The sequence below is a fragment of the Maniola hyperantus genome, chromosome 19 (assembly GCF_902806685.2).
Source record: "Maniola hyperantus chromosome 19, iAphHyp1.2, whole genome shotgun sequence".
NCBI lineage: Eukaryota > Metazoa > Arthropoda > Insecta > Lepidoptera > Nymphalidae > Maniola > Maniola hyperantus.
This window is the reverse complement of record NC_048554.1, coordinates 3175584-3188809: the sequence shown is the minus strand read 5'-3', so window position 1 is coordinate 3188809 and position 13226 is coordinate 3175584. Positions and strand designations below refer to the sequence as shown.

The window sequence follows — 13226 nt, the reverse complement described above, 5'->3', positions numbered from 1 at the left end:
CTAAAATTTATTTTCGCCATAGTATATAGAAATATATAGGATAGGTAATAAAACACGAAATTAAGAAAAATAATATTTAATTAATAACAACAACAAATAACAACATTTGCGCGTTGCCTTCAAACATCACCAGGTAGTTCTTGGGTTAGAAAATTAAGAAGCAGAAAAGATAATGTATAATGTAAACAAGATAAGAAAAAGTACAGAGATGTAAAATATAGGAGTGAAGAGATAGTAATAGATAGTAATAAAAAGAAGATAAGTGAAGGTAGAAGTAAGGTAGAAATTAATAAATTAAAAAGGAAATAAGAATGAGCTAAGTAAGTAAGATAAATGGGCACAAAGAAACCAATAAAAGCAAAAATAAATGAATTTTACATATTTTGTTTTAAATATTATAGAGATAAATAGATATTTTTCAGAGGTAGAGAGAGATTGATGAAATAGAAAATTATGAAATATGTAAATAACTATGAAAGTAGTGATATACACATAAAGTATACTAAGTAGAAATGATAGCGGACTTACAGAAGGTAGATTCAAGAAAATTTTGGAAAGAATAGATTGTAAGATAAACAATTGATAAGACCGTGGAAGATGTGTCAACCATGAAGGCAAAGTTAATTATGACAAAGAGAAATGAAAATAATGTAAAGAAGTATGTGAAATGAAAGTTTGATGATCATAGAATAAAATAAAAAGAAGAAAAATGAATCTACATAAATATCATACCATTATAAAAAAAGATAAAAATCGGAAAAAAGAAAGTTAAGGTCTTAAGATTAAAATGAATAAGAGGAATAAGGAAATTAGAAAACAAAAGAGAGAGAGAGTAGATATATAAAGAAACAAAGAAGATGTAAAAGCTGTAGTTTGTAAGAGCAGAAGAATCGAAAGTATTATATTTGGAAAATTTGTTTAGATATAGAACAAAAGAATAAAAAACCATATGATTAATAGTTGAATAGCACCAAGAACAAAAGAGTATCAAAGAAAGATAAGAAAAGAAGATTAAGAATAAAAACATGGAAATCAAAACCAAATCAAACATGTTTAGAAAATGATAGTTGAAAACGAAAAAAGGATTCTAGAGAATATTCTATAAAGTAAGAAAAAGAAAGAAAGATAATGATAGTTGAAATTATATTAAAATATCATAAGAAAAGTTTGAAAATATTCTATAAAGTAAGAAAAAGATAAACAGATGAAAAAATGATAATAATGAAGTTTATGAATAAGAACATACATGGAAAGTGAAACCAAACAAGACATGGATAGAAAAAGATAGTTGAAACAATGATGAAAATTTAAAAATTTCATAAGAAAAAGACTTGAAAATATATTCTATAAAGTAATGAAAAGAAACAAAGATAATAAAGTTTATGATTAAGAATATAAACGGAAAGTTAAATTAAATAAGACAAAGATAGAAAATGATAGCTGAAATTATGTTGAATTAATAAAATTTGCATTAAGAAAGACGAAAATATGTATAGAGTAAGACAAAGAAACAAATAGAAATGAAAATAAGCAAAGTGTTCATTACAGGTGTTTCACATATTATAAACAAACCAAGAAAATATGTCGAGTATAGAGAGAAGTTATTCAGTGTGTAGAAAGAAAGATAAGAATAAATGTAAGTAAAAATGATGACACGTAAGTTTAAACAAATTAATGAAATTTTAATATCATTTGAAGAGTAAAGCAAAATGTGGATTTAGAAAACACAGCAGTATGAAATAATTATATTCAAAAAGAAAAGTAAGTTTTATGAGCATGATCTTAAGTAAATTGTTTGATGATAGAATGCAGAAGATTATAGATATTAAAATGAATGTAGAAGAGATTTAAGATGTAGGTATGTAGTTTGTAAAAAATACTTAAGACGTGATTTAAAAAAAATATTAAATATGCGATTACAGATATTAAAAATGTGAAGGCCGTAGAAAATATTTTAAAAATGTAATGTAGTAAGGCGATAATGAAAAATAAGTATCGGTAGAAGAAAAACTGTAGAATTAATAGATGCAGATGATAAGGATAGGAATGAATAAAAGTATGTAGTAAAGAAAGTAAAAAGTAATGAATTTCAAAGATCCTGAAGTAATAGCAATAGTCAAAAGCATTAGTTAGAGGTGAAAAACATTTTAAATGTAAACATAGCTAAAACTCAACTTCAGTAAAATACGCAGAAGATGAAAAACAAGCATTGGAAACAAGTAAATAAAGAAAAGAAGAACAAAGTTAAAAATCTAAGAATTTTAAAGCTGGTCATTAGTGTAGGAAATATGTTCTAAAGATTTAAGAAGTGAAAAATTATTACAAAAATGAATGTGGAAAATTCAGTTATAAAATGCAGATACAACAGAGTTAATTAATAAAAATTTAAGAAAAAACTGACTTGTGAAATTACAAAGGTATCGGAGTATAAAGATAGAAGTAGTGAAGAATGAAGAATATTTAGTCAAGTAAAGCACATGAGCTAGTGTGATAGATCAAGCAGGTGAAACAGAAAGAAATAAGTAAAAATATGAAGAAGTGAACATATTGTAACATTGCTTAATAGAAAAAAACAATCATAGAATAGAAATAAAAAGTACACATTTAGAACATCTAAATAGCCAGAAAACAAAGAGAAAGGAACTATTTATGTAAAATATATTTTAAGCATTATAGTGATAGATGGGATATAGTTGTTGTGAGGGTGCAAATAATTTCGAGAAAGGGCATTTTAAAAAATTCATAGTTTTAAGAAGAACTTCATAGTTTTGAGTAGATTTAAATATTACAAGAAAAACAGGAATACAAGAACAGCTGTTTAAACTCTAATATCAGAAGTAATTTTAAAATAAAAGTAATCATAGAAACTGAATGATTTCAATACATAGAATCAGTTTAGACCTTGACGTTACATAAACTATCTATTAATAATAAAACATAAGTACAATAAGATTATAAATAGCAAGAACACAGAAAATAATAAATATAAATAAGACGACAAGTACAATTTGTTAGATCAAAAGTACAAGCATAGAAAATGAAAAATGTTAAAATACAATAATTATTGAGATTGGTGGAAAGTATAAGAATATAATATTGTATTGCGAAAGAAAGATGTAAAGAATGACATAGTGTAAACAGAAATACTAAAATAAGTTTGAAAATATAAGTATAAGTCGGGAAAGAAGCAATAGGTAAAATACGATAAAAAATCAATCAAAAATTGGAGGCTAAAGGAAGCACTTACTTAGTACTTTGTTAGAAAAAAATTCAAGAGTCTCCATTTATTACTGAATATGAAATATTTCAATGATTTCAGTATTTTTTTGAGTAACGAATTATACTTATTAATTATGTTGTTTTTTTATATTTGATTGATAAAAAATAAAATTGATACTAATACTTTCCACTTAAATAAAGAAACAATTGAAACAATAAAATAATTTAATAGAAAAATGTTAAGTGGAAGCAAGAGTAGATTAAGAAGCGACAGATAGATAAAGCAAAAAAAAAGAAGATAAGCCAAATAGAAGAGGTATTAAGTGTATAATAAGAAGATAGAAACTAATGAATATAAAGTAATAGTAGAAGCAGAAATAATATAAAGGCAAAATGTAAGACATAAAACTACGAAAGATATTTTTTATGGGGTGGGAACTACCTTGGTGCGACATATCACAGTTTACTTTGTTAACATAAACATTAAAGTAATAAAAGGAACATTCATTAAAACATTCATTTAAAAAACGTGCATGAAGCGGAATTCACCGTCTAAAACAAATGTGCGGTAATTCTGCTTTAAAAATTTATTTTAATTTCTAAATCTTTCAAGAATACTGTCTTTGGTAACTCGAGTTTTGCTTTCATGCCAAAAAATGTAAATTGGCAAGAATCATTCAAAATACTCTAAAGTCTTTGATCACTTTACTAAAACATTTTTAGTTTAACGTGTTCATTTGAAACAAATAATACTTTTAGAACACCTTAAACTATTAACAAACTTTTATCATCTGTTTTGTGATCTATATTTCCTATTTCCTAACAGGATAGTCTGCGTACCACCCAAAAGCACCATTATCACCGGTATGGGCCCCAAAATCAACATATTCTCCGAAGTCAGGTGGTCTTTCTGCTATTTGTGCGACTGCGCCTGAGTTTGCTGGGCTAGACTCTTCATCTTGAGATTTAGCTTGTAATCTTGCAATGGCTCCTGGCGCAGGAGGTGGGGCGAGGGCTACGGCTGAAACAAAGGAGGTTATATTTATAACTACTTATCTCAAAAAATTGAATTCGCACCAACCAACAACTATAAATGTAAAGTAAGAAAGTAACTAGTCATGTTCAATCTATGTATTGTTATCTAAGTATTGTACAAAAATGTTTCGGAATAGAGGTCTTATAACAAAATTTGTACCTCCTTCAAAAGCAAAGTTATAAAAACACCTTTTCTATTTAGGTACTATATATTTTTATGGTGACCTCATTGTTCAATAAAGGAGCCAATATTGACACAATTCAGCAACACCAATTACGTAAGTAATTATAATAATTACGGTTACAAGCTACTCGTATTTTAAACTTGACTTAAAACTAGGTAATGCAAAATTCTCATTGCCAGCATTATAATTTTAATTTAATTAGAGCCTCAATAGCTCAACCGGTAAAGGAGTGGACTGAAAACCGAAAGGTCGACGGTTCAAACCCCGCCCGTTGCACTATTGTCGTACCTACTCCTAGCACAAGCCTGACGCTTAGTTGGAGAGGAAAGGGGAATATTAGTCATTTTAACATGGCTAATATTCTTATTAAAAAAAAAAAATTAAGAACCAAGTACACAATGAAGCAAATATATAATTATCCACAAAATAGATTAACTACTTAAGTAACAACAGCAGCAACGTTGTTCCCAGATTATAATCTTATCCAAGCACATTATAATGTTTAAAATATCCGTCCATAATTTACTTGCTGCTTACGGAAGGTAATAATCAAACTACGGCAAAGGTACAATCTATAATTATTATGTGTCGACAAGAAATTGAAAGTGATTTACCATCTTAGAAACATTACATCCAACGAACTGTTTTGCATAACCCTAGTTTAAATTCCAGGGAGTAACGATTTAGGTATGTAACTGACTATAACTAATCGCCTATTAAAGACAGAACAATAGAAGAAAGTTACAATTGCAAATGGTATGTTTGCAAATAGGGTATTCAATATGAATATGAAATCAAACTCCATTTTAGAAAGCTAATCCTTTGAATGTAGGTACGTGACGAGCCAATAACCATGATTGATAATCCTAAGCCGATGGTTATGTATTGCGTTCCGTGCGCTTTCTTTGAAATTTATGAGTAACAATACAAGCTCTTCAGAAATTATTATGAATTGAATCGTGGAATTGAATAATATCATTAGCCATTATCTACCAAGCGTTACGGTACTTATAATAATATGCTGTAAGATCGATGCTTACAAAACGGTAACACAAGCCTATAAATACGTCGTTAAACGAATTGACATGCAAATGAGTAATCTAAACTAATATTAGAAAAAGTAATTTGTTCGTTTGTAGGTATATCAAGCGGATGAAGTAGCGGACAAAAGCTAAGTATATGTTAAAAAAATTATTCAAATCAAAAATTTGAGATTTTCTTTGGATATTACTTACAACTCAATTACATAATATATTAAAATATGTCGACTGCTTTACGCTCTATATTTTGAAGCTGTCTGATTGAGAATCTAATCAATTATTTAAAATTATTGGTGTTTTAGGGATTCTATTGATTTGTAGGTAAGTTGGTATTAACTCAGTTAGACGAATCGCAAGGAGCCGCAGGATTCAGGCGGCGCAAGCCCGTGGCGTGTAGAAGTCCCTACAAGAGACCTATGTCCAGCAGTGGATGTCTAACGGTTGATGATGGTGATGAGATACTTACTTCCTTGCTTATAATTCTGCAACGGTATTGGATGGTAGTTGTGTTCATACAAAGCTTCAGGTAGGGTCTGTCTTGGTAATCTTCTAGCTCGTAACTGTGTGAGGTCTACAAAAGCGATCTGATCCGCCGGTACTGCTATGAATGACGGCATGGCACTGGCCATAGCGAGGAACGCCGTGAAGATTATGAAATGCTGCAAAGAAAATGATAAATTAATTAAAAATCTAAGACTAATGATGAAAGAAATCATGACGGTGAAGGAAAGACAACTGAAGTAGGTAATGAAACTTCTTCCGATCTTAAAAATAAATATTTAGATCAGTTCAAAGGTATAAGTCGTCATATTATATTTAATATGAAACAGCTGTCTCTAAGTCTTTAAAGTTTTAAAGGACAGCGATCTACCATTTAAAACTACTTAATCGTTTGTGAAAACAGCGTCGAGATTGCAATAGGGTGTAATAAGTAGGGTGTAGTAAGTGATTGTATAAGGTGTAAGGACTTATGAAATAAAAGTACTCTACTGGAAGCTTGAATAACTGTATTTAATTTAGGTTCAGAGCTAACATGTCGACTTCTTTATAAAACACGCAATAATTCCTCACACAACTAGGTCGGACATATTAACAGACAAAACCAAAGACAACTGTGTTGCTACTGTTCAAAGTATTGTATTGTACTGTTCACATAAGGGGACGCCCCGCATACCCGCACTTCACCCGCGCTCGCCCGCACAGGGTTAGCGTGGGGGCTGTGCGAGGCGTTCCTTCCCCGATTGCCATCTCGACCGGTCACTGACTAAACGTATACGTCCTCGATGATTACTATGACACATAAATACTTTGTAAATGTAATTCATAAGCCGTAGTGCGTGACTGAATGGTCGTCCGAGGCACGCAGCTTCTGAGATTGATTGGAGTATGTCAGTAGTTCAGTAGTCAGTACTTATCTACTTATTCCTTGAGTGAGATGTGGTAAGGTAATACTTGTAAGACTGGTCACGAGCCGTTGGTATTACGCAAGATTGTAATTGGAGCTTACACGCGTGCTATTGTAGCTGTATATGCTTTGATTTTTAAGCAACTTTTACTTTATAATTTGCGTATAATATGCACAGTATCGTACTTTACGTATATGTACGTATTACGTATGACAACCTCCCTGGTGCAGTGGTAAGCGCTGTGGTCTTATAGGTGGGAGGTGCCAGATTCCCGGATTAGAGAATTTATAATTTCTAAATTATAGTCTCTCAGTCCAGATAAATGTTTATAAGGTCGAAGGTATCGATACTTTTATTAAATTGCTCTACTCCTTACAACATTCGTTTTGCGTATGAATAATTATGGTCCTTGGAGCCGGATCGTTTGAAGATAATAGAAATAAAATCACAGATAGAGCAAACTAGGCTTGTACCAAGTGTAAGCACAATCATGAAATCTCTGTATCTGTTACCCAACGATTTATAATTACTCGCTATAAGCTATTTGCTATGGATCAAAAGATTATAATGAGATAAATATCTATTATAGTAACTTTTTGCATAACAACATAACTAGTCAAGCAAATCGAATTGTTAAAAGTTAAAACTATTAATTACTTGTACCTGTATTGTATAAATTGCGTAAGCGAAAGTTATTCTGTGGTGAATAAGTGTAAATATAGATGGAAGAAACTCATAGTAATAATTATATTATATATCCATTTACATAATAAAATATTTGGCTCGCGTACCTTATTATACGTTAAATGGATTGGAATATTACGGGTAGTAGTATGTAGTTACATATTACCTGCCTATCCCACCAAAATATTTTTATTTTAATCAACCGATCTTTATTTTTCAGCCGTGTTTGAGACCCTGCAACCCCAAGCTAGGTATACAATCGATATTCCATCCATGTATTATATAAACTGCTTAGTTTGCAATATTTGGGTCTTACTAAGAATTCACAGGAGGCATCATGTTCTAATCATCAAATGACAGGCGAAACAAACTACTTATGTGACAAGCCTACATAATCATTATTTCAGTTTCCGAATTATCGGGTATGTGCGAAAAAGCGAAACTTGTTATGCAAAAATCTTTCCCACGTCTGGTGGCAAATCTTTTGTTGGTCAAGATAGGGCTGCTAAGAAACCAAGTCCATTTTTTAAGAATTTATTACCTATCTATATTTTTATTTTTTTAGATTAAATAATAGATTAGTAGGTACCTATAGTCCTTACAGCTATAAATAAATTAGGCCTAATAAAGCATATCAATGTATTTAACAAATCATTTAAAAAATAATAGTGTGAAAGAAGTGGTAGAGATGGTTTTACATTATAAATGTGCATTATTGGACAATTTCCTACGATCTTACGTAAAATATGGTGAACCAAATTCAGGAGACAATAGTTCAGGAACGCTGGCCAGATGCCAACCCTAATAAAGCAGCTGTTTTTGAAATCGGATCGGACGTTACGTTACTTGCGCTCATTATTTTAGAAAGTACAAAGCATTGAAGTAATTCCAAACAGCAAATCGAAACAGTTTTAATCTCGCGTCATTTAATTAATGAAATGTATCTGCCTGCATAATAATTAAAGTTGGAAATCGATATTGTTCACGAGGTTTCGAAATTTTCATTTTGTCGCCTACGTAATCAAAAATTGTAACTGTAGAAAAGGGTAGGACACGAAAATATGGGTTTGAAAAATTTAAGTTTAAAGTTCCTCTATTTTATAAAGTCCGAAGTTCGAAGTAGTAAGTACATACCTACTTAGAATAAATCCACTGATGTTTCCAAACTTATGTGCATTATTGTAATAGGTTTTAATTTGTCATTTAATTTTTAGAGTTTTAAAAACAAAACTTGTTAATGCCGCTGGATTCAGACAGCGCAGGACCGTGGCGTCAGGCGTGTGGAAGTACCTACAAGAGACCTATGCCCAGCAGTGGACGTCTATCGGTTGTTGATGATGATGAAAATGTTGTTGTTAATAAACTTTTCATCTCATTTAACTTAAATTGCTACTCATAGCATACAAATTAGTGGCTTAACTGCAATGTTTGAAATTTTAGCTCTTTCAAATTATTAATCATTTTGTTGTTCAAATTAAGAGAGTCAAGAGTCATCAACAAAGAAAGTAAAAGTTTCTACCTAGGTACATGTTTTTATTACGTATGTTTACAGCAGCTGACATTACCTTATTGGGAGCAATCAGCATTTTGAATTTCAAAGATTGATCAACCACGACCGCCTCCAGGCAGCCGCCCAATCCGGTTAACCTTCAAAAGGTTCCGTGTAAGTGAAAGGCAATGCTGCCTGGTGACCAATTGAGAGTAAAACTCATGGTAATACTCGTACTTAAGTGTAGGTATCTACTTAATGTATTTACTGCTACAACAAAACATTTATGTCAGAACAAAATCAAGGTCTCTTGCGAAATCACTTTTACTTGCTACATTTAACTTAATGTACCGTATAACTATAAAGACGTGACTGCACAACTAAACGCTTTTATGTTCCGTAGGTACATACCTAAGTGGTATTTGGTGGTTTTAAGTTTTTTGTCAAACAATAATTTGAAAAGGAGATGGTTTTGAATTTAAACAAAATTGAATGTACCTAGATAAGTAGATACTCATGAACCGGGGTCCGTCACATACAATGCCGATTCGGGGGTTCAGCACGCACACACTTCTAACTTTTCAAAGTTAAATGTGCGATTCAAGCAATTAAAATCGTAAGTAAATCTCCATACCTGAGAGTTCTTTAAAATGTTCTCAAAGGTGGTGAAGTCTGCCAATCCACACTTGACCAGCGTGGTGGACTATATCCAAACCCACAGTGAGCATTATTATCTTGAATTCGGATAAGTAATTTATTGAAGTCGGACTGTGGAGAGCAGTTTGCTATAAAAAGCGTACAATTTGCAGAGACCACTTTGTCCAACTCTAGATGACTAAATCCAACTATCAATAATATCTGGTAGGCATGAAGTTCCTTGATTAAACTAGAATATAAAAATCTTAAAGGCCTAGGAATCCTCCATATAGCCAATTGTCGAAAAATAATTTATCAAACTACCTAAATACTTATTTTTGCAGTTTATGGAAGAAATTATACCTAATTACCCAAATCGTTATTCGCCGTAAGCTAACTGTATCGCAAATGATAGGTAATAATTACACAATCAAAAATATGTCATTGACGTAGAAAATCGATTGTACCTACTTACTTAGGCACTTGATGCTAACCATAATGTTTGAAGGCAATTTACTTCAAATTACGGAGTTTCTCGCTCGCAGGGTACGTTCTTATGTATTCTGTGTCCATTACGCATATACCAAGGCTATTTGCGAAAGGTATCATTGGGTGACGATATACTTATAGGAAATCTGGATTTCATCCGATTTATAGAGATCTGAATTTTATATAGTATAGTAGATGTAAGTACCTACCTAAAATCTCTTGGAGAAAAGGCTAGGTTTTCAGAAGCGACGGTGAAAAGTTATAACGGAAAAACTGACTGTGGGTGACAAAAGTATTTTATGAATAAGTAGATATCTAGTCCGAAAATTAGATACGACCTTATATGGCACATAAAAGGTTAAAACGAAAAGATCTAGTAGGTAGGTACTTAGATAGGTTATTGTACAATTTTTTTAATGCATGCGAAGGCGTGGCGTGGGCGTTTGTTTCGATATTTTCCTAATATGTAGGTAGTTATGAAAAAGTTTTGAATTGATAATTTTGGAAGCTTGCTTTTAATTTTGGATTGCATAAACATAGCATTCATCTAGGAAAAAACATCGTACCTTCACGCAGAGGAAGCTTGTCAAATTGTAATCAGGAAAGTGCTGATGTTTCTGGCAGCCACAAGTAGGACTTATTGGTGAGGAGTTTCAGAAAATTGATTGCGATCAGAGTCGGTTGACGTGATACAGGGACTTGGTGCAGGTCACAGCTTCAAATAAAAAGAAAAAAAATAGTTCTGACTTATTCGTTTGTTTCAATATACTGCTGAATCAGGGAAGTCCTATATTTATATACAAGGATAAAACTAATTCTTTACTTAAAAACAGAATTAGAATTCCTTATTACTTAGGTACTTTTATATTAGAACATTTTAAAACACTCTTTATTTTTACCCGAGTACTGCGAAGCCCAAAGGAGGGTTATGCGTTTGTCTACTTATCTTAACAATCACTAATCTCTGACTTTATTTCTAAGTATCAGATTAAGTGCTGTCTAAACGCAATTGTCCTGAAAGTTGATGAGATTCAAGAATCTGCCTACAATTCTAAGTACCTACTGAGTTTCTTCACCAAGGTTTACGTACCTACGTAATTCTTTAGTAGGTAATTAATTACCTAGTTAGTTGGTTCATTGTTATGTTTGTGAAAATTTGCATTACTCCACTGTTAATTTCAGTTGTGAAAGAAAATACACATTGGCCTTGGGAACGAATTGGTTCACGCTCTGAAAAATACGCATTTAATTGGTTAATAATAGCAATAGTTAATTTAACTTAGACAATTGCTTTTCATGCGTGAAAATATTCTTACGCCCACTCTAACGTTATGTTTTGACTTTAGATAATTATTATTTACATATGCAAATGATAGTAAGTCTACTTTCGTTTTTAATTTATTTTGCGAATATAATGCTAGGATGCAAAATATTACATGCAGTTAACTAGGAACACTTAAAAATACTTACTTTATGACGGATATAAATGTTATGTAAGAACTTTCATTTTCGCTTTTTCCACTTTTCCTTTTTGACGAATAATTTAATAATAGCCAAGTAGTAAGATATACCTGGGTACCTAAACGTTAGCAGAGCTTAGGTATTGACGTACGTATTATCTTATATAACGTACCTATTAACTTATATCTATCTACTAGACAAATAGTAAAATTAATATTTTATTTCCTTAGGTATTTTTTTAAAATGAAAAGGCTTTCTGAAAAGAAAAACTAAAACTCGCTTTTTATAGTTTGATAGAGCACGTAGTTTTTCTTCTCAATAACGGTCATCATTCATAACACGTTTTTATTAACTCTCATTACTTATTGTCGGTCTGTTTGTTTGTTTATTTGTCTGTTGTGTTGTTAAACTACCTTTCCGATGAGCTGGCTACAATTTTTAAACATAGGTAAGAACTGGACGACAAATACATTTTTAAAAAAATTTAAAAATTAAGGATTAAGTACACGTAGATACACGTAACAATAAAATTGAAATTTCAGATTTTGTAAAAGTAGTACCTAGGTAACTGATCTAAATACTTAGATTATCTAAAAATTCCAAAACACGTTCCAAACTTCATCACTTACAAAATATCCACGAGAAATCTTAAAGAAAAAAAATATCCAAATACTTAATCACAATAAACTAAAACTGACCATGTCTCCGTTGAACCACTTCACTACAGGGTCTCGCCCGCACTAACCTCTTTGTACCGGGTGCTACTATTTTTATAGCAACCTTTCAAAGTTTCACTTTCTACCGGCCCAGTCGCACGTGATCTACTTTTTTAAGACTTTAAAGGTACACAAAGGCAACCCCAGCCTGATATTCCATGTTGGCAGAGGGGTTGGGGTCTACTTATATCCAAGTTAACTTTGATAGGAAGCTACGGAACATCGATTAGTAAAAGAAAATCTAACTGAAAAAAGTCAGAAGCTTCGCAGAGTAATTTTCTTCTATTATTTTGGGTTTATCTGCAGATGGACGAATTGGCCATAGCCTAGCGTCATTGCGTCTCCCCAATTTTTAATTAGTCCTCGACGTCTGCCGACTATATAAACCTGGCTATCACTACCCCTATTATAAATGCGAAAGTGTGTTTGTTTGTTGGTTTGTCCTTCAATCACGTCGCAACGGAGCAATACGGATCGACGTGATTTTGGCATGGGTATAATGTTAAGACCCGGAGAGTGACATAGGCTACTTTTTATCCCGGAAAATCAAAGAGTTCCCTCGGGATTTTCAAAACCTAAATCCATGCGTACGAAGTCGCGGGCTTCAGCTAGTGGTTTATAATCCAAGCCTGAGGTGTGGGCGGCCCTTGCACGAGTGTACCAGGCTATCAGTCAGCACTCAGCAGGGAGAAATGGCGAATGCTCGTGGGGCACATAACATATACCCACAAAGACGTCGCACTTCGTGATGACCACGATTGCTCTACCAAGAGTATTATGAAGAAGATGGGTTAGAGGCGAGTGCCTAGATATCACAGGGAGTCATCAACTGACCTGTGAGTACTTTGCTGCGCTTATCAAGGCTG

The 13226-nt window shown here is 32.2% G+C and overlaps 1 protein-coding gene across 1 annotated transcript; it reads right to left on the bottom strand.

Annotated features, from left to right (window-relative positions):
* Positions 1–60: 60 nt before the first annotated feature.
* LOC117991276 (uncharacterized) lies at positions 61–12396 on the bottom strand. The gene is made up of 3 exons (XM_034978853.2): positions 12343–12396; positions 5946–6138; positions 61–4240 (listed from the first exon to the last, which is right to left on the bottom strand). Exons 1-3 carry the CDS (start codon positions 12343–12345, stop codon positions 4032–4034), a joined length of 405 nt encoding a protein of 134 aa, XP_034834744.1. The 5' UTR covers positions 12346–12396; the 3' UTR covers positions 61–4031.
* Between the last annotated feature and the right edge of the window lie 830 nt (positions 12397–13226).

Coding starts and splice junctions, on each gene's coding strand:
- LOC117991276 (XM_034978853.2), bottom strand. Junction 4,241..5,945: donor GCAGAATTATAAGCAAGGAA/GTAAGTATCTCA, acceptor CCTTTGTTTCAG/CCGTAGCCCTCGCCCCACCT.